Source organism: Platalea leucorodia, assembly GCF_965183815.1.
Source record: "Platalea leucorodia genome assembly, chromosome: 18".
NCBI lineage: Eukaryota > Metazoa > Chordata > Aves > Pelecaniformes > Threskiornithidae > Platalea > Platalea leucorodia.
Window position 1 is genome coordinate 5664272 of NC_138840.1, and position 21889 is coordinate 5686160.

General features: G+C 42.9%; 1 protein-coding gene across 1 annotated transcript; it reads left to right on the forward strand.

Moving 5' to 3' along the window:
• The first annotated feature begins 201 nt into the window (after positions 1 to 201).
• Positions 202 to 21449, forward strand: MTF1 (metal regulatory transcription factor 1). The gene is made up of 11 exons (XM_082329662.1): positions 202 to 281; positions 626 to 1090; positions 7911 to 8149; positions 8577 to 8708; positions 9237 to 9310; positions 9840 to 9973; positions 10793 to 10870; positions 11901 to 12003; positions 12580 to 13136; positions 14040 to 14106; positions 15149 to 21449. The coding sequence occupies exons 2-11, from the start codon at positions 677 to 679 to the stop codon at positions 15535 to 15537; spliced, it is 2187 nt and encodes a 728-aa protein (XP_082185788.1). The 5' UTR covers positions 202 to 281; positions 626 to 676; the 3' UTR covers positions 15538 to 21449.
• The last annotated feature ends 440 nt before the right edge of the window (positions 21450 to 21889 follow it).

Sequence of the window (21889 nt, forward strand, 5' to 3'; positions counted from 1 at the left end):
GGGCCTGTCGCTCTGGCCCCGCCGCCCCCGTTCCCTTCCCCTTCTGGGGCCGGTAACGCTCCTTTCCGTGCCCGGCGGGGCCGATTCCGCGCTGCCTGCGCACCGGTTGCCGCCGTCCGAGTGCGCAGGCGCAGCCCCGCCCACCCGGCCCTTCCCGTCAGGCCCCGCGGCGGGCGCGGCGCTCCCGTCGGGCCGTGCGCGGCCGGAAGCGGAAGTGAGTGTGCTGGTAATCATGGTGCCGCTGGGGCGGGGAAGGAGGTGCCGCCGCTGCCGGGAGCTCGGTGAGCGCGGCGGGGCCGGCTGCAGGGCGCCCGGGCTGGGGGGCGGTGAGGTCCCGCGCAGGCCCTGGGAGCGGCTCTCCGCGGCAGCGCGGGGCCGGGCCGGGCGGGGGTAGCGCCGCGCTCGGGGAGGGGACGCCGTCCCCGGCCCGCGGGGCGGGGGCCGAGGCGCAGGGCCCGGCTCCTCCGCCACCGCCCGCCCTGAGGCCGGGGAGGGGGGGCGGCCGGGGCCGCGGGGCGCCTGCCCAGCCTCGCAGCGCTGCGCCTGCGAGCGGAGCGGGGCCCGGGCCGGCCCGGCCGGGGCAGAGCCGCCTGACCTCCCCCCGCCGCCCGTCCTTCTGTTGCAGATGAGTCGTTACGGTCTGACTTGACGATATCGCACTGAGAGGCGGTGAGCCATGGGGGAGAACAGTCCTGAAGGCAACGTTATCTACTACGAAGTGGAGGAAGACGACTTAACCCAAGATGACAATATGATGAGGTTTGCTGATAAAAACGGGCTGGTTTCTTCATCGTCTGGGACGGTCTATGACAGGACAACTGTTCTAATAGAGCAAGACCACAGCGTGTTGGAAGATGATGAGGATGAAGGACAGTGTGGTGATCACTTGCCTTTTTTACCGGAGGGTCATGAAGAAGGATTTCATTTAATAGCAGATCATGAAGGAATGTCCCAGGGTTACGTGCAACATATTATTTCTCCAGATCAGATTCATCTAACAATAAATCCTGGTTCAACTCCTATGCCAAGAAATATCGAAGGAGCAACGCTCACTTTGCAGTCTGAATGCCCAGAAACCAAGCTTAAAGAAGTAAGTAGCTAGATGTGATTCTGAATTTTATGCTTATTGTGAGTCCTTTTCATCTGACGACCTTAAATGCTTTGAAAATGTGTTTTTCTAAAGCCGTTTGCCAGGAGAGAGACAAAAGTTCCCCTTGTTCTTAAAGGTTACTGTATAGCGGAGTGAATTCCATTCCATTAAATCCGCTGTTACTTTTAGCGATAGCAATGCTGCGTGCTGATAGGCATAACCGTTTCCCATAGTTACTTACTGGGTCAGCAGCAAAACTGCGAGTGTCATCAGTTTTCACTCTAATATCCTGCTGCTTTTTCATGAAGCAGCCAGGAGCCGCTTTTTGATATGCGGTAACATGCTAGATAACAGGACAATATGGTTCTGAAAATGCATTTCTATTAGTAGCGTATGTGATTTTAATGGTCTTTTATTTTTCTTTTGGTTGGACAATTATTTCCTGAGTTAAGATAACTAAAAAGAACATGAACTCTGTTATTCTGTGGTTAACCACACTCTTGAGAAAAGCGCACCCAAGTTGCAGGTTACCTTCCAGACTGTTGGCAGTAGCTAAAGTATGAAACTGAAGATGCCAAACTTAAAATTACTTGTAGCTTTATTGTGTCGCTCACAGGGAAACTGTGAGAAGAAAATAAGGGAAACTTCAAACTACCTTCTGCTGTAGTTTGAAAGCTTAAATCAGCTTGCATATTTAAAATGGTGATTACTTTTAATTCTGTTTCCCTAATGAATTCTACTGGCATGCAAAGTGGTGAGGGCCTGTACAGGCTGACTTGGGATTCTTGCTTTTTAGGTGCAAAAGCAATGCAAAGTTGACTGAAATACCAACGCAGTGACAAGTTTGTGCTCCTTTTTTGGCCTTTCTGGGTTAAATAAGGGAGGATCTAGGCAAGTGTCTGTGCTAGTATCAGCGCTAGTAGTATCGACTACTAGTGTAACTGATACTCACTGTAAGAGAGAATTGCAGAAACGAGCCCTTGCTGAGAAAGGAAGCTGGGTTTGAATGCTCTGAATAATTTAGAGTAGCGGGGAACCTTCATTATCGCTCCCTCGGCAGTGAGGAAATGGGGCTGCAGGAGGTTAGCTCTGCAATTAGTTACGAAACTTCTGGACTGAGGTTTGTTCAATAAGCCAGTTTAAGTCTAAGGAACTCCTTTTGCTCAGTTATTATTCATATTAGCAGCTGGTGTATCCCTACCTTCTTAGCTGCTAAAATATTTAAATTTTGTATGTCAGTCATATCAGTACTTTCTTTTCTTTTTGTAGGATAATCAGCTTGCAGTCTGCAGTGTCCGAGAACAGTGTGTACTAGCTAAACAGGTGTTGATGACTGCATGTGCAATTAAACTGATTTTATTTCTTCACCCCTCCTTTTTTTAAAAAGGCTTGTAACACCTGGAATTTCCTAATGAAATCCTTTATCTGAATTTATTTTCCCTCTCTTGAATTAATTTTCCAGGGTGGGGGCGGAGTTACACTATAATTTGAGTGCAGTGGAAATAAGCCCTAAGCATATGTGATGCTCTTCCATCTTGTAAAAACCCTTTTTGTCCTGCTGTTTCAAGTGCTTGGGAAGCCGCCTGGAGACGGGGAGGGGAAAGCTCTCAAACCCCTGAACATTTGGCTCATCTCTGAAAGTCAGCAGTCCAATTCTTTGGTACTTCCAAAACATCTGTAGCAGTTCTAACACTTGAGATAACTGTTTTAAGGTCTTAAATTTTCAGGCCAGTCTTAGACATTTATGAAGCAAAAGAGGGTTTTACGCTTCATTAATTACCTTTAGCTTCCTTTTGTTATATTATACTTCTCTCACTACAATTCTGTCTGTAAGAATAAATGTGGTTATAGTCTTCTATTTCAAATTCATTATTTTTTTTGTTCAATGACGACATTAACAATAGCAATTTAAGGGGGATCTTGTGAACTGGAGATGAGTTACAGGTAAACTGAGCAGTTTAAGTAGACTTTGGCACAGCCTGTCAGGCTCAGCTTTTGCCAGTCTTGTTGATTATTGGACAATTAGTTCCTACTTCTAAGGTAAATGCTTAATTAAGACTCTTGTAGCTTCCTTCTGGTGCATCTCCTTGGGAGAGGCAGCACACTGTCCCTTGCAGAAAGCACATGTGATGCATCCACAGCCTTTATCTTCAAAGCAACTTGTTTCTGTGCGCTTCATATCCTGGCCATCTGTGTTTTTTCCTGTTGCTGCCATGTTTCTTTGTTGTTGTTGCTTGCGCATGGCGATGGTCTTGAGTACTTGCTGCTGTAACCGCGAGTCTTTCATGGTCAATATCTACATAATTTTATGTGTATAATCAGTGCTTATTTGATGTGCTAATTTTCCTAATGTGAAAAGAGAACTAAATGCTTTGCTGCTTTACATAAAGTTTTGTTTTGCTTAGAACATGGTGGTAGTATGGCTTCTGTCTGGAGTATCCTTCTCAGAATAATTTATGAAATAAAGATTTGGTCTTTGAAAAAAGGCGCTGCAAGGCCTTTGTCATAGTTCAGGCCATTAAGCTGAAAGTGTTACTGCTGTCTTCCTTTAAATATGTGCATTGGCAGCTAGGATCCAAATCCTTAATCTATAATTAATATTCTCCTTTTCTTGGACTTTCTAGACCTAAATGTAAACACCTAGAAAGTGTAACAGACTCCTCGCTTGATTTTTTTAGGTAGTTTGTGCCTGTGTCAAATCCCTTGTGTGTTATGGGGAGTACTGTGGAGAATGTCCTGTCATGCAGTATGCAAAATGTTGATTTCCAGCTGCCTTAAAACTCGAACAGGGAACATTTGCTTCAGTACGGATACATAAATTGTACTGAATCTGATGATCCCTGGTGAAGATAATGTAGCCCTTCTCGTCTAATAAAATGTACTTTCTGACCTCGTGTCTGTGTTTTATCAGTCTATGCTTTTGTGTTTTGGCTGACTCAACCAAACTTCTTAATTATGTTGTAACTGTATTGTAATGCTTGGATATTTACTGATAACTTTAACCTGATTTGCACTATAAATTAAGGGCAAGTTACTTTACAGTGGAGTTACTGTTTCCTTCTCTGTACGGTGCTTCTGATAATGCTAAGTGACTAGATAAAAATGTGAAGCCTTCCAAAATCTCTTCCTCTCCAAGTTACTGTTGGTCTCATCACCTAGATCATTTGTTCAACTTAAACACTTGATTTTTTTTCATCTTTCCTCTTTTTACTGTCTTGTGCAAAATCAAGGGAGAATCGGATGCAAACATTAACAGCTGGGTTTGATGTAGTGCACCACTTCCATTGCTTTAGCACACATGTATTTCTTGACTAGCAAATCTATAGTGAGTTAAATGCTTTCTAGTAAACCTTGGATCACAGGAGGAGAAGGATTTAGGAAGAATTTGCTCTGTATTGTGAATTTCATGGTAGGCTGTCAAGTCATGTGTCCAGACATGACATTTTTCCTACATGTTCTCACATGAATTCATCATGTTTCCTGTACTTAGGGCAGCCTAGGTAACTAGTGTCTATAGAAATAAAGAGAAAACAGTGTATCTTAAATAAAATGTAGTATCAGAAGAAATTGAATTAATCTCTTAGCTAGCTTTTTTTTAGCTTATTTAAAGCTGTTACAGTGAAGTGTAGAATAGGTCCTCTTCCCCATCCTTTTTATGAAAACAAACCAAAAAAAGCCACAAGCAAATCCACAGTCTCCTTGTTAGATGGGAATGTAGTGAGGATTGGAAGAAGTGGCACTTGAACAGGGCAAGATACTTTGAAAAAGGAAAAGTTTTTGGGTTTTGGCAGTAAGGTTCCTGAACTGTAGTTTTTAATAAGCCCCTTAGCACGGGTAGTTTTCTCTCAATCTTCCTGCATATTACTGGGACAAAATGCTTTTTTATACTTGTTCTTTCGCCATCCACTGTAATTTCTCTGCTATACTTCCCTCCCCTACTGTATGTTGCAATAGCTAGATATTTTTCACGGTAGTTACAATTCTATGGGATAATGTTGCTCCTCATCTGTCATGTGAAATTGGAAAAGCATGGAGAACTAGTTCCTGGGTGTGTCTGCATTTGAGAGTAAAGTTTCTCCGTGGATTAATCGAGTAGTAAGATAAGTGTTGATAATACATAGCTTGGAAAACTCATCTCCATTTAGCAATATGCTGTTAGCTTCAACTATATGTAAGAGGCAGGAGCTGAATTCAGTAGTAGCCAGAATGAAAACTACTGCTAGTTATTTTATAGTTGCCTTATGTCTTTCTAGCTTTATAGTTATGATATTTCTATGCTCTGTGTAAGGATCTCTTGTACATCTAATCTGTTTTAATATTCTCCAAATAGTAAGGTTTTGTCAAAGGAGGGTGAAGGTAGATGCCAGCCTGTTGTTGTGGTATGAACAAGAGGCTACAGATTAAGACGACACAAGAGATTACTCAGCTCCTATATAGTCAGGTTTTATAAAGCTTTCTTAAAGGGGTCCTACTGGCAATTTTGTCCCCTGCAAAATAGGTTGGGAGTTAACTGAGAGACTATTTATTTCTCTTTCCTTATGGAGGGCCATCTAGAACCCAAATTATACCTGGTACGAGTTTGTGCCGGGGCACTATGTGACCACAGCGCTTCCTGGGAAGGTGTGGGGACGATGGTTTAGTTAACTGCAATCCCTGCCCGTGCTGACAAGCTCGTTTCCCAGGCTGCCCTTGGAGAGGTGGTCTTCTGGACAGGCAGAGCCTGGGTCTGAGTAACCCGATTGTTACAGCCCTGAAACGTGTGCCTTAGTGCTTTTGACCCTCGTTCTGTAGTTACCCTTAGGAAGGCCTTAATCCTGTGTATAGAGAGAGGGGAGGGAAAGCATGCGATGAAACATCTTTTGGGTGCCTCAGTTCTCAGGTAGCTGATGTAGGACCTAGTAGGCATGCACTTAAGAGGAAATGCTGAGTGCACATGGCTCAAATTGACGCTGTTAAGGGCTGTTACTTTGAGAAACAAAACCTGAAGGTGTGTACCTTCCTTTGGACCTTACAGCACTGATACGGTCTCCAACAGTACCAACAACTGTTAGCATAATAAATACTGTGTTCCAGATCCCCTCCGCTGTCCATATTCTTGTGCCATTGTAGTACGTGAATGGGAGACAATTTTTGGACAAAACACAAATGTGTTTCAGAGAGCCATTTACAGATCTCATAGTGATTTTACTGCAGGCCCATTGTTTCTTTCATTTATGTGATACTACACAAAGCATTAATCAAATTAGTTATTTTATAGAAGGATTTAAAAAAACACTCAGTTCTTAATTAGGCACACCAAGAACAATGTGTTTTTGGTGCTACTCCTACTTAACACATCTACCTAAATTCCTGTTACTCTGAGAGGAGCATGACTTCAAAGTGATTTTATACTTACCTGACAATAGGTCAAGGAATCCCATGTTATTCTTTTCTCACCTTCCAAGCTGTGGTAGTAAAAAAAAAACCAAACCAAACCCCATGATTATCAAATGATCTTTTCTGATGGGTGTATATAAAGAAAAAAGAACAATTGTTGAGTCGTGGGATGGGTAGAAACCCATAAAGGTTACTCATCAGTTATGTGTAGGTTCATCAGGTTCTCCTGGTATCAGCCCCCAATTCAGTATCTGTTTTTTTGAAGACAGTCTGCAGCCTTTTCCAAGCAGTAATACTAGGTACTGTGAGATAGGTGCTTTGTGCCTCGGAAAAGAGGAAAATTGCTGGCTTATGTCCTGCTGTGTTGTCTTTCCAACTAGTTGCTAGAATACTCAATCTGCAAGTTCCTGCTCCTCTGTTGTGAGTTTGTGTTGCCTTTCTAAACATTTCTAAATCAATGGAAATACGTTTGGAATGCTTTTCTGCTTCTTGCCTGTCAGATGTAAAGTCCTCTCTTGGGCTCCATAATCACTTTTAGATGTTAAGGTTTCTCAACTGCGACAGTCAAATGAAAGCCCTCAGTCTGATAATTAATGTTGAAGATAAATTTATTCAAGCATATCGGATGGCTTATTCCTTCTACTTCACAAGAGAGAATAAGATTTAATTAAGCGTTATGACTTGCACACTGGAAGCTTCTGCACGGTCTCTTTCTGCCTGTTGCAGAAGCTGGGAAGGCTACCAAATCTAGTTCAATATGAAATTGTTTCCTGGTGGTCTAGACAGCTGACTGAGAAATCTGTAACACTTGCCTTTTGATGTAAAGCACCTTGTTTGATTCATTACACTTCAGGCGTTGACTATTTAAGTAAACACGGAAGAGAAGAACAAAGCACAATGAAGGCTGCTTTTGAGATAAAATGAAGTAATAAATGGACCGATGGTTAGACCATAGGAGAGCCTGAAAACTGTAGTTCTCATTCAAGGCATTAATGGGAATTCAGCACACAGGGCAGTGCTTTTGAGGGTCAGGTTGTGAAAGGACGTTTTCCATTGTCTTCCTCCTCCGTAAATAAGTAGAGTGAAATGTAGGTGCTACACGCAGGAACAGCAGGTAGGTTTGATAGCCTCTCAGTGTCCTTTCCAACTATTTTATCAGAATTTTAGCTAGAAACATTTTGAATTATATTTTTTGGTTTTTTCCTCTGTTCTATTACATAACTATTCCTCTATAAGGTCAGCCTGCTTTCCAATGTGTGCCACTGCTTCCTCACATAGTGCGGCAGAAATATTAAGTTATCGGATAATTAAATGGCAATAATTTTTTTTTTCCTTTGGGAGTCAAAATCTGTTCCATTGTCTTTGACGTTTACCTGCAGCTCTACCCTGACTGGATTCCAGAAATGCTTAAAAATTATTAAGTATGCATCGTTTTGTCTCTTAGGTCAAGAGATACCAGTGCACCTTTGAGGGCTGTCCGCGCACTTATAGCACTGCCGGAAACCTGCGCACTCACCAAAAGACGCATCGTGGGGAATACACTTTTGTCTGCAATCAAGAAGGCTGTGGCAAGGCCTTTCTTACCTCCTACAGCCTCAAAATCCATGTTCGAGTGCACACTAAGGAAAAGCCGTTTGAATGTGATGTGCAGGGCTGTGAAAAGGCATTCAATACACTGTACAGGTAGGAAGTCTCTGCCTGTTTCTCTTGTAGATGTGGCTGTTGCTGTTTGGCAAGTTGCATCTACTTTTTGTTTGTGTCTGAATACAGTTGTTACGCTTCTTCCAGGCACAGATATGAATATAAACCCCCCAAAATGTGGAAGTGCTCTACCAAGAGTAGGATGACAGAACCTATGATGACGTACTTAGCTTATTTATATTACAGTAGTATTGAAGGTGGTGCACAGACACAAGGAATTCTCAGATTTGCTGGAGGGCTTCGGAAGTGATATCAATTACTTCCGTAAGCTGGTTCCCTTCAATTCAGAACACATTAAGCCTTTGATCCTGTCCTGCACATTTGAGTGAATAGCTTGCTTGCTTCATGTAGGGGCCGTCTCATACTACAAGTCATAAGAGGGATTTTTTTTTTTTGGCATGCTTTTTAGGTTGAAAGCACATCAGAGGCTTCACACAGGGAAAACATTTAACTGTGAATCAGAAGGCTGCAGTAAATACTTCACAACGCACAGTGACCTGAGGAAGCACATTCGAACACACACAGGAGAAAAGCCATTTCGGTAAGTTGCTGGATGGCAATTTTTACTTCTGTGGGGCTTCTGTAATGGGCCACCTGTGCCAAAAGGCAGCTATTACTGTCCTGAATGAAAAGCTGTTCTCATGAGAAAAAAGTGAAGGTGGCTAGCATTTGAGCACGTTTGTTCTAGAGCTCCCTCAGTTGCCTGTAAAAGTGGGTAAAATGACTGTCTTCAAAGACAAGAGTAGTCAAGCTATTTTTTTAAACATGAATGTGTGCCACGATGAGCATGTTTTTAAAACATATTGCGGCTTCTCTGCTGTGATGCAATGTTGATTCCATGAAGGAGCACCCCCGCCCAAATGCTGACTTCATGCTTGAATTTTGAAGTCCTATTCAGAGCCCTGCTACAGGGTGTGTAGCATGTATAGATAGAGATACCTGATTACTAACACAGATTAGCGTTAGGCCTGCTTTTCAGAGTCCTGCGACTATTGCAAAGCGTGATCTAAGGTTGTAACTAATGCATCAAAGAAGCCCTATGCTAATCCTTCTGTGATGTCTCATTCAGGTGTGAGCATGACGGCTGTGGAAAAGCTTTTGCTGCAAGCCACCACCTTAAAACACATGTTAGGACACATACTGGTAAGTCCCAAGGGTTTGTTTTTTCTTTAATTGAGCTTATTCAGTTTATACTAACTCTCAGAATCCTAATAGGTATTTATACTTACATACAGTACGCGGGTGACACCAAGCTGAGTGGTGCAGTTGATACGCTTGAGGGGAGGGATGCCATCCAAAGGGACCTTGGCAGGCGGGAGGAGCGCACCCAGGTCAACCTCATGAAGTTCAACAAGGCCAAGTGCAAGCTCCTGCACCTGGGTCAGGGCAATCCCCAATATTCCATTTATGCTTGACAGGTCTTGAATTTCATAAGCATGTTTCACAAACCTATCAGTAATGATGCATAAAAATGAAATGTTGTGTTCTTGTGGCAGTTCATGTGGTAAAATGGAAGCTTTTATCTGCAAGACTCCCAAGAATGCTGAATGTGTCAAGTGGCGTTAAACAATCTTGTTTGTATAAAATATTGTTACTGTCCTAGGTCCTTTAAACGTGTGTGTCTTGATATAATGTTTGTGAGTTTGTTATATGTGTTTTGTGTTGCCTATAGGGGAGAAACCCTTCTTCTGTCCCAGTAATGGCTGTGAGAAGACTTTTAGTACACAGTATAGTCTCAAGAGCCACATGAAAGGTCACGAGAAAGGACATTCTTATAATGCACTTCCCAATAACAATGTGTCTGAGGTTAGTAGAGCTTCTTCCTAATGCTTCTGTGTTAGGTGGAGATAAAGCCATAATTTGGGGAAGAAATTATTTGGTCTGTAGCTTGTTCTAAAGGTATAACATTTAAGGCTGGGATTTTCAAAGGGAATTGCGGTGCTCCGTCTCCCATGAAGAAACCCACAGGTGCCTCTCTTCTGAACCGAGAATTCAATTTCAATTCTGAAATTGCTGGCATTCAAGGTGGCAGCGTAGGGTTTATTCTCATATGCTGTGTTTACAGCGTGCGGTTAATAAACAGGGGGATCGGTATTCCTGCCCCTTCTAGCATGGTATTTGGTTACCAAGTTTTATTTAGAAAAGCTCATCTAAATTTGTCTATTCACTTTAATCACATTAAAATTAACGCTTGGGCTACTGCTGCTTTGACAAGTATGCCACGTACCAACACAAGTTGGCAATTATATATATTATCGTGCTTTCTTGTAGATTCTTATGTTTTAATCAATACTATGTAATAAGCGTGTGAAGTAAAATAAATACTAACTGTTAAGGTTTAAATTTTTTATTTTCTATAGGCTGTTTTGTTCCTGTGCTAATTTAAAATTCTAGGTTATTTAATGTTTTGGAAGTAATGTGAAAGAGATGTTAAGAACCCTTGATAGCTGCTAAATATCCTTTGCTTAGTAATATTGCTCCTTTGATTTTAGAACTGAGACTTCGGTCACATATAGGTAAAAAAAATTCTGTGTAGACAGAATTGTATGGACTCTAAAAAGTAGTTTAAAACATTTCTGACACTATTTTTTAATATATAACTCAATTTATTTTTCTTCTCTACAGGATACAAGCCACTCACTTTGTCTGAGTGACTTAAGCCTCATATCAACAGATTCAGAATTGCGGGAGAACTCTAATCCAGTGAGTTACTGTCCCGGAATTGCCTCACCCGTAACCTGAGTTTTGCTTTTTTTCTGGCAATGTGTTTGTCCCGTCAACTAGAACACAGCAGATTAGATACGTATGGCTGGTGGCTTCTGTTTCACTCGTTTGGGCCACTGCCATGCTCTACTTTAGGCTTTCATTTCGCTAGTGGAGGAGATGTAGTCTCTCACAGAATAAGTGACGTTGGATAGAATTGTTTTAGATGTACTGAACGCTGCTTTTTTGTGTGTCTTGTGGCAGTTTGCAGGAGGCTCTCTCTTGACAAAAACCGTATGTTTCTTACGCACCCTATTGAGCCTGTAAATATGACACATTATTGCTGTCCTTTTTGGAATGCTGGAACAAAAAAGAAATATTTCTGTCTAAAAGCAGAATAACCAGGTGAAAGAGAGGGATTTTCCTCCAAAATATGCCGTGCTTAATTCATCCTGTTTTTAAAGGCTCTGCATCTGACTTTACCGTAATAATGTTCTTGCTTATTGATAACTGTTGACTGAGCTTAAATTTTACATAGAGGAAAATTATATACTGATGAGACTGTGTCATTCTTTTGTGCTTTGATGTGGAAGCAGTGTGCAGCTTTTTAATATATTCTGTTCCTAGAGCAGTGTGGGTGACAGTAGTGCATAGTCCAGGATATAATCTAAGCAGAGCTATTTTGTTTCACAAACAGCCAAGTCAAATGAATGTCTGTTTCTAACAAAGTATTACAAGAACTAAGGGTTAAACAAAGTGTGGATGCAGAAGAATATGTTTTACTTTGAAGGACTTATTTATTTTTGTAAGGATTTGCTTGTTGTTTTGGTAAATTTGATTGTGGGTAATAAAAACTAAGTGTCATTTTACAGTAGGTAAGTGAAATACATTGCCTTTCCTGAAGGTGGCTGGTTAGTTGGCGAGGTATTTCTGACATTCACGTGCTGCTTGACTGGGATTTGTGCAAAGTTTACGGAGACCTGAGATACAACATTATCTGATGTCTTCCTCTTTGTTTTCTATTTGCCAGACACATGGACAAGACCTTAGCACAATCTCACCAGCAAGCATCTTTGAGTCTATGTTTCAGAGCCCAGATCATACTGCAAATCAGGACGACTCTCAGCAGACAGGTACAAATTGTATTTGTGCTATTTTAAGAGAGCGCTTTTTGACAGTTTTCCCCCTCTGCGTGCATGTACTTAATTCAGCATGTCAGACTGAAGATTACTGTCCCACATAACTCTAAATAGCAAACAGAACTTTAATTTCGGTATTGAAATTCTTTTGTGTTGGAAATGCGTTGTATTCACTGACGGTGTAACGCTCAGGCAGTGACTGAGTATTTACAGCACGTTGTCGTACAACGCTGACATTGATGTTCTTGGACTTCCTACATAAGCGTTGTTTTCAAGCTTCCTCTCTTGACGTAGCTGCACAAACCCGTGGATAAAAAGGCTTCTTAGAAAGAGCTAATGAGGCTGATCAGCTTGTGTGTAGTATTCAGTGTTACCAGCTTCCTGAATTTGGACCTGCTTTTAGATTTCACTGTCTAGTGTTGTATGTTTTTGAGCCCTAGTCTGAAGATGTCACAGTGGTAATGCTTTACTTAGCAAAAATCCATCAGCTAGCCGAGAAGTTCATTGAAAACGTTGTTTATTCAGATCTTATGAGAACTGATGTATTTATATTTTTGTTTCTTTTGGCAGCTGCCTTGATTGAAGGTTTTAATGGTGATGCAGACTCAGTCACTGCTGTTCCGCCTTCTGCAGGAGACTCAGCGTCGTTGTCTCTTCCACTTGTACTGCAGCTTGGCATCTCTGAGCCTCCGCATTCAGCACTACAAGCCTCAGCAGCACCTGCTGCTCCCTCCTCCATAGGAACCAGCTCCCAGCAAGCTGCATTTGGAAATCCTGCAACTGTTTTACAATCCCCAGAAGTGCCTGTTCCTCACAGCACACAGTTTGCAGCCAGTCACCAAGACTTCCTGCAGCACACTCAGACACCGCCGCAGCCCATTGTACAAGGACTTTCAGTGGTTGCTGGGGCATCTGCCCCAACGGCATCAAGTGCCACTGAGCCCTTGCCAGCTGTAGTTCAGACTGTGCCTGTTGGTGCGAACTCTGTTCTGACCAGTAATCCAACTATAACAATTACTCCTTCTCAGAGCACCGCTATTCTGCAGTCCAGCATTGTCATGGGAGAGCAAAACTTACAATGGATCTTAAATGGTGCCACTGGTTCTCCACAAAGCCAAGAACAAATGGTTAGTATATCCAGCACGGCTTTGAAACAGCTTGAACCATCTCTCTTCCTCCTAGAGTCCTTGTTTTTGAAAAGGAAGGGGGTCAAACCTGTAACTGTAAGATACAAACTAGGATGCAGTATTGTATAATGCTTATCGTGGTAATATGTATAAACATGTCACCAATGCAGCCCCTGAAATAGAGAAATAAATAGAAAATAGATAGAGAAATCCAGGGTGCAGAAAAATCTTGCTTTCTTCTTTTCCCCAGTGACAGACTTCTCACAGCAGGTATCAGCTTGGTTTCTCCAGGACAGTGCTCCACATGGCCTGAGAATATATGTGGGTTTTAATCTATTACTTTTGACAAGTAAAGGACAAAAAACTCTGTAAAGTTTGTGTTTAAACATTTTGTAATCGGTCTCTTCCTAATTTAGCCTGATAGAGGTAATGAAAAGTTTTCTGGGAAAACAGAACGTTTCTGGTTCTCCAGTAAATCTGGCTAGCTGAGACTTCAAGGGTTTTAGCCTGTAAGAATACTGTTGCCACCTTTAGACTTTCTCAGTTGCAAATGGTCAAGAGTGAGGGGCAGCAGGTACAAGCAGTACGAGCAAGCACAGCAGTTTTTTAAGAATACAGTCACGCAATTGTCAGAAACCACAAGCTGTGTCGACAAGCGTGTGGTGGGACGGGTGATTACTCCCCATCTTTAGGACTACTGAAATAATACTCTTGAGTTTTGGGATAGCCAGAACATAGCCCAGAACCAAGCCAAATGTTGTATTTTTTTGTTAGCTTTCCTGTGTGTTCTCTTTGGAATGTGTGTATCACTCTTTCTTATGATTGCAGCTGTTTAGAATTTGAACAATAGAAATTTGATTGGGATCAACTGACACTTCTTTCTTTTTTTTTTTTTCTTGAAAGCCACAGGTTCCAAAAGTAGTAGAAAAGGTTTTTTTTACCACTGCGTTACCAGTAGCTGGCAACACAGGTAAGCTTGACACTGAACTTGCTTTTCTCTCTTTCTCTGTTTGTAGTACTGTTAGTTTGACCAGGATTTGTCGTGATTTTATTGCTTGCAGAAATGTTGAAGACAATCCTTTCTTTTTTTTTTTTTTTTTTCTTTACGTTCCTGAGGTTTTAAGTGCAGTCTGCTCTAGACTCCTAGGTTGTGCTGAGATCTGGCCTGTAGTAGTTTCTCTAACAATTTGTAAGATAAGCAGGTTCACAGATCAGATCCAGTATTCATAAAAATGGTATTTAATGGAACTTATATAAAAGAATAAAAGACAAAAATGCAAGGACGTAATTTGTTTTTTGTTCTTTTAAATGAAGACATGAAACAGGTAGTAAACTAGAAAGCTTAATCAGTTCTTTAGCAATTGTTTTTGGTAAGCACTATCTGTGAGCTTCCTCAAAATGATACACAACTGTAGAAGTTCTGTTCTATAACATGCTTCCTACACAGTGTTGTTATATTGCAAAGATGAATCAATTGGAGTCAAGAGAGATCAGGTAAGTTTAAAACTTAAATTTTTAAAAAAGAAAGGAAGCCAGGCAAGTAGAGCAGCATAGGAAGAGTGAGGAGGAAGATGGGAGAGGAAAGCAGACTAGAGAAAACGAACGGGAAGATACCTGTGTTGGTGTCAAGGACCAGAATTAGTGGTGTAATGTTGTGTCATCATCTTCAAAGACTGGTGCATAGGGACCGGGGCATTTGAATGCCGCTCTTTATTGGATTTTATCCTGTAGAAGTTACAGTGGTTGTCAGGAGAGACGTACTGTGCTGTGTAAAAAAATTCAGATTAGACTTCTAATGCCTGGGTTCGACCTGAACAGGTTGCCCATCAGCAGAGAGTACCTGCCGCTTTTTTCTTATTTATCATCTGCTGGAGGTATTCGTTGTGATTGAACAAAGTAACACGTAATCTCTGCTGCAAGGTGCATACAATCTAATGTCACAAAGATTATTTGTCTCTCCCTGCTGTGAAATTATGTAGTTCCATTGTGTTTTGTCTTTGTTTCACCTTCAGGAAACCCTGTTCAGCAGATTGGTCTCAGTGTTCCTGTCATTATTATAAAGCAGGAGGAGGCCTGCCAGTGTCAGTGTGCCTGCCGAGACTCTGCCAAGGACAAAGCCACCGTTAAGAAGGAATGTTCCTCACCTGATTCAAAAGCTTTGGAGCAGCCAGCTCCCCAGCTGCAGCCTCAGACCTTTCCTTCCTCTTCCCCTTCTCCTTCGTGTGGGCAGAGCAGTCAGATAGTTAACCCTTCAGACTCACAGACTGAAACATTAAGTGCCATGGATGTATCGGACTTCCTGTCCCTCCAAAGCCCTGAAACCCCATCTAATATAATTCCAATCGAAGCACTACTGCAGGGTGAGGAAGAAATTGGTTTGAATAGCAGCTTCTCTAAGTGAAGATGTTCCAGATTTTCCTTTGCACCTGGAGGGTAAAACCCTTCTCCTTAGAAGCAGAAACTGAAGGATCGATTCTTTTTCCTTCCTCTTTGGAAGTTTTGTGGCTTATTTCTGCTTCACAGATGTCATCTTAGTCACGTCCCAGGTACATCCATCTTTGAGAATCTATCTAAAAAAAAGAAAAGGAAAAAAAAAAAAAAGAAAAAGCTAAGTTATATATGAACTGTTTTGGCTGCACTGTCTGTCACTTTTGCTTGTCATATGTGAACACAGAAGTTAAGGTTACTCGTGTGCAAAAAGATTTTAAAAAGAAAAAGGGGGGTTAGTTTGTCTCCAATTGCACATCACTTATGTTTGGGATTAAGGTACTGGCAGCGTGTGGGTCTTTGTTACAACTCCTTGGGTCTATAATTTTCTTCTGTCTCTTATGTCTGATACTAACCATGCACTATAAGGGGAGCCCCGGAAAGGAATTTGCTGTAGTAGAAAATGGCATTATTGTAGAAGATGATTTATCTGCAGTTTCATTGGAATGCGATTGTCACGTCACTGAGTTGGGAGCTGATACCTGGGTTTGCTTTGTACTAACGCTGTTACTAAAGCCTACAGAAATTGTGGGGAGTTTATTTCAGTAAAGCACAAGTACCTTGTGCTCCTGAGAGATCTGTTCATTTAATTTCATTAGGACTTAAAAAGTGTGGTGGCAGACACACTGTTTCACAACATGGAAACACAATCGGAGCCCCTGCTTACTCAGGCTCAAGAGTCTGCTTTCTTTGCCTCTCTTTGAAGGATGCAGTGAGTCCTAGGTGTAGTCAGATTGGTGCCTGCTGCTCTTTTTGATTTATTTGGCTCTGTTCAGAAACAAGTCATCCTCTTAACCCCCGCGACTGTTTAATCAGGAGCATGGTGCCTTTGCTGGTTACTCTCATCTTTTGTCAAGAACAACTCTAGGAAAATTTTCAGAATGATTCAACATAAATTCAGTTTGAATTCAGTGAGTTTATCCTTCAGCTGTCCATAAATGCTTCCTTTTTTTCTGTTCAGCTATATAATTTCTGCCTGAATCTGCCTCCAACCTACTGCAATGCCAGCTTTTTGTGCACGGGGCTATTTCTTGACTAAAAGATGTTACGCAACGTAGTAGTTTTTCATATCAAACTGAAAGTCTATATTCTAACCTACTCAGGGTAAATAAAACACAAACCCCCCTTCCACCAAAAAGCCTGTAATGTTGCAATAAATGCAGTCTCATTCTAAATGGTTTATTTATGCTGCATTATTTTAAAAGATGTAATTTTATAGTGTTTTATCCATCTTTCTGGCTTTGGCTGTCTTTTTGTGTTAAAGGAAAGAATATTAAATAGTCTTTATTCAGTTTACAGTGTTGTCATTAGTGAGATACAAAGATAATGACTGTAAGCCAATTAATGTGGAGCGTCTCTGCGCACTAAATTTAGGAATGCAAAATCCTAGTGGATAGAGATCTTTCACTCTGTATCTGATCAAAGCTGCTCTCTGTACCTGCTGGGGGGAGAATCGTGTGAGTGCAGCCAGACCTCCCCGGGATACCCGATGATTAGCAGGTTTTTTAACCCTCTTGTGACACGGTCTGTGTAGCCTTACCAACACCGCTGTCACAGGCTGAGCTGAGACAGCGGCTTAAGCGCTCTCGCGTGCTATTCCCTCGCGAATCCGCTGCCACAGCACGGATGGAAGTGGGCTGAAAGGAACTGGCTTTTCACCTCTCTGACAACTTGTTTCTAGTTGTTAAGTGCAGAAGGGTAAAACTGTCCCGTTAGGGCGAACGTGAGGGAGGAGAGGCTGTGCGAAGAATGCTTTGTGCCTGGGAAGTGTCGTGTCGCTCTACGAGGGCAGTGCGCTCCGTTTTGGTAATTGCAGTGACGAGCTCGGGGGCACCAGCCGGACTGGAAACACACCGATTGCGTTCCCTCTCCGCGTGCGGGTGCGTGTTGCGGTGCTGTGCAGTGCTGTCGCAGCGAGGATGCGGGTCCTGCAGCAATAAGGTTTGCGTACACAAAACTCGGCTTAACAAAGCGTTTTATGTTTTGTTCTTGTAGTGGTAATCCCTAGAGGGCAGCGAGATGGTGGCCCCTTTTGTTTTTCTCCTACAGCTTCATTTTGTGATGCAGTTTGGTTGCAAGGCAGCAAGAACTGCTTTGAACACAAAAGAAATAGTCTCAAGCCTGCGTGGCTGGGACTGTCCTCACAGGGATGAGTCTCCTGCCAGCTCCTGGGTGTAGAGCTCCGCTTCGGAGGAGTGCGAGCAGCGCCTGGAGCTGCGGGGGGTCCCCTGGGGCACGGGCACAGGCCACTGCGAGGGGCCTCGGGGCCTCGCGCCTCTCCCGTGGCGTAGTGCGGCAGTGGTGGCTGAGGGCGAGTGGACGTACGCCTGCGTGCACGTGAGCAAGTCTGCTGACGGAGGAGCGCGTAGATCCCCCTGGAGTTGCACGGTTTTCTCTGATGGGGACAAGGGTACCAGACGTGGCCTGAAATGTGACAGCCAGGGGATTTAGCAACCTCTTCTGAGCCTTTCCGTCCTTCAGGGAAGCTTTTTTTCCATGCTACTTTTGCTACTCGTGACTTAGTCCACCTAAAACACGCTTCTGGTGCGACCAGATGGCATCTTCAGAAACTCCTTTGTGACAGAAGTGAGTAGAATAATCTACCAAAGGCTTTGAAATCGGAAGCTAATGTGGAAGTGTGGTGATGGGCAGCAGCGAGGTGCTGCAGGCGTCCTCTCTGAGTGGGTGTCAGAGGCTGACCTCTCTGCTGTGGTCTCTTCACAGCTACTGTTTTCTATTGGTGTGTTCTAGGCAAAGCAATGTGTTCCAAGTTCATGCTGACTTGTAGGTGCATTGGGTTTGCCATTACCTGCTTGTATGTGCGTCAGGCAGGCTGCGATTTAGGTGAAACTAATTAGAGCTTGTAACGAGGCGAGAGCAGCGTGATTCTGTGAACGCACAGGCCGCTGCCCCACGGACTGTGCACCCTGCCCGATTGCGTTGTACAGATGTGTGCTTTTGTTGTTTAATCGTTGGTCTGCTTTCCATGCTGCGTCTATCCGATACGTTTCACAGTGGACATTTGCATCATCCCCAGTGCTGTGTGATCAAATGTTGTGCTGCCGCGTGGTCACTAACGCGCTTGGATGGGAGGAGATCCCTGAGCAATTGGTGAGAGAGGGCAGCGGCAGCAAAGCCCCGAGATTCCTCGGTGCCAGAGGATTTTCTGTCCTTCTCCCCTTGTTGCCCCAGCATTTAGCGTATTCACAATAACAACATTTTTAATAAAGGGGGGAGTTTCTGCCATGGTAGATCTGGTAGGGCGTTGGATTCCCAGAAAGGGGCACGTTCCTTTCGTACGCTGGAGCCTCTGAGAACAGCGTGCCCTCCCTCTGCAAAATCTGCATTTCATGAACCCCTTTAATTATCAGTCAAAGAGCAAAACTGCACTGCTCTGCGTCGTTCTGTGTTAAGGGTTTTGCTGTTTTGTGGCTTATGGGGATTTACTTGGTTACTTACAGTTTCTAGATGGGTGCAGAAGCTTAAACATGTAGAATGGGTCTCATTGCCAACATCGGTAGCTCTAGTCGCCAAGCAGTGACCCAAGCAAGCAGACTTGGCGTGCAGTTGAAGGCTGTAGAAGTTGCTTTTCATGCTTGTAGATGGTAGAGGGATGGAAAATCAGCACTGTTTAAATGCTGGTACTGAATTATATAGAACAAAGTACGAATCGGGCACTTCTGTAATGCTGACTGTGTCCAGAAAGACTAGTTCGCAGAACCTCATACTGGTATCTAAAATGCACTTTAGGTTATTTTTTCTTTAACCCAATTGCTGCAATTTCTTTTGTATATACTTTCACAAAGTTTATTTTTGCTCTGAGTAAAAAGTTAACAGGGGTGTGCAAAGATGAGCACTTAACTTGGTGCAATACTTGTAGCTAAAGATCATTGTCCCGTGTGGTCAGTCTGTCTGTGTCTGTCTAACTGAATATATAGTAACTAGCTCAGTGACATACTGCCCTTCCCTGTCGATACCCAAGAGAAATTATGCATCATTAGCAAACGTCCAATCTATGCAAATATTCCACTGAGAGCACTGTGCTTTAGCAGGCCTTTTCTCTCACGCTTTCTGGTGGGCTGCTTGTCACTTCTGTGGGACACAGCTGTGTTCCTTGGTGTGTGTCCTTTCCCCCTTGTCCTCCGCTCTGTTCCGCCACACGAGTATGAACAGAAGCGACAAGCTGTTCTGAAACGGGCATGTTGCACCTTTAAAATTTGTCTTCGCGAGATCGTTTTTGATGTCATGTTATCTGCCTTACTTCATGGAGGATGGCGCTTCTGCAGTCATCCACGATATTGTTTTTGCAACTGCAACAACATTGTTAAACTGTTTACAGTACTCTTCCTGCACCAATTATAAATAAGGCTCGGAGAGCAAACTGAGGACTGGCCTGTTGGTTGTGGAACTGCTGGGGGAGAGTAGTTGAGGCGTCGTTGACCTTGGGGCTGACTGGAGAGGAAAAGCTGGTCCTGACTGGGGGGAGGAGCGCAGCGGGCAGCTGAAACGAGAGGCAGCCAGGTCCGTGGTGTAGAGCAGATGGGATCTCGGTGTCACGTTCTTTGTTTGGCCGCTGGCTGGCTGCGAGACCTTGGGCAAGTCACCTAAGCTCTCCATGCCTCGGTTTCCTCCCTGTGAAATGAGGACAACGAAACCGGTCTTTGTAAAATGCTTTGAGATCTATGGGTGAAAAGTCCTTGGCGTTAGTGATCTGACCTAGCTGGGCAGAACTGTTAGAGTCAATCTGGACCGTAAGGCAAAAAAAAAAAAAAAGCATGTCTTTAATAAGCCCTACAAATTTCTGATTGCATAGTTTTTAATTGGTACACTATTTTTTCCGTAACATATTTTGGAAACAATGTCAAGTTTTTATAAATGTTACCTGTAGTTGATACTCACGGACAGGGCTGAACTTTTAACTTTTTTGCGTCTTGTCTTGATATATATCATATGTTCTAGAAGTTGGATTCTGTGTCTGCACTGAGAAATGCAAATTAAACTGGATATTTATGTAGTAGTGTACATAGTCTGAGTGTGTGTGTTCTTGGAACTAGTTTAAAAATCCCACACCATGCTTTTGGTGGTGTGCAAGCTGGCCAAAATTTGGTTCATTATGCAGTGTACACTTTCTCAAATAAATGCAGTTTCTACTTTTTCTTACAAGAAATTTTTTTCATATGATCTTTTTCAGCAAAATCAAGGGTATGTTTTTGCAGTACCGTAGTTACAGTAGCTGGTATTTCTTGCTGTGTAGCTTTGTGTCCTTCCACTTGCTTACTGAAGCGGAGCTATCTGTCTGACCCTTGTTTGGAGAGAGAGTTGTAGTCGCAGTTCTATTTCACGCAGACCAGCGTCAGCGCGGCGGGCAGGGACGCGCAAACCTCGAGCCTGGTTAGTTACCGAAGCAGTCTTTCAGCATCGACGGCAGCGTAATTGTCAAACCGGGAGGTCTAGGAGAAGCCTAGGTTGTCCACTTACTGCTTTTGTTTTGTTTGACACGTATGGGGAGCTGGGCAATGGTCTTGGAGATGACAAAATAGAAGAACCCCGGTTTTTCAAGAATGTGTGTATGGTATTAAAGGAATTTATTTAACTATGAAACATGAGAACATATGTGCTTACATTGAGCAATGTGAATATGTTAGTTACAGGTACAGTACTTCCAAAGGAAGAGCATCTCCAAAACCCAAAAAAGAGTAAATATGAATTTGTATTTTTTGAAGAATGTAAAATGTGAAATAATGGTGTTTGCTTAATTGCTCATTTTGTATGAAGTTAATATTGTACTTTGAAATATCTGCAAAGAAGTGGAAATTAACTTTTTTGGAATTGAAAGCAATATTAATACTAATGGAATCCTAATTAAATGCTTATTTAAACATTGTGTTATAATAGTCTTTCCTCAGAGTACTTATAAATTCTTTGGGAGGTGAGCGTGAGGATCCTTCCCCTGCCCCCTTAGGACAGATCAGGACATGAGGGGATTTCCAAATCCTGACACCCAGCAGCATTTGCCTTGCCTCCCCCGCCAACAATGACCTTCAGAAACAAACTTCATATCCTCAAGTTCACTCGGGTATGGAGAAGAGTTAGAGCGGGTGTTGGGGATCTATGAATTATTCTTCATTTTTGAAAATGGGAAACGCTGCTGTAGTCCCTTTCATGCAACCACCAGCTGTGTTTGATGCCGGTACCGCGGTGTCAGGCACTGCCAAGGCACCGTGAGCCATCTGAAGCTGCAGGGGAAGTGAGAAAGGCAAAGTTTC

What these genes read in the sequence shown, in the direction of transcription:
- MTF1 (XM_082329662.1), top strand. Translation starts at nt 677, where the DNA reads ATGGGGGAGAACAGTCCTGAAGGCAACGTTATCTACTACGAAGTGGAG. An exon ending in ACATGTTAGGACACATACTG is followed by an intron (nt 9,311 to 9,839) that starts GTAAGTCCCAAG and finishes TGTTGCCTATAG; the next exon opens with GGGAGAAACCCTTCTTCTGT. An exon ending in CCAATAACAATGTGTCTGAG is followed by an intron (nt 9,974 to 10,792) that starts GTTAGTAGAGCT and finishes TCTTCTCTACAG; the next exon opens with GATACAAGCCACTCACTTTG.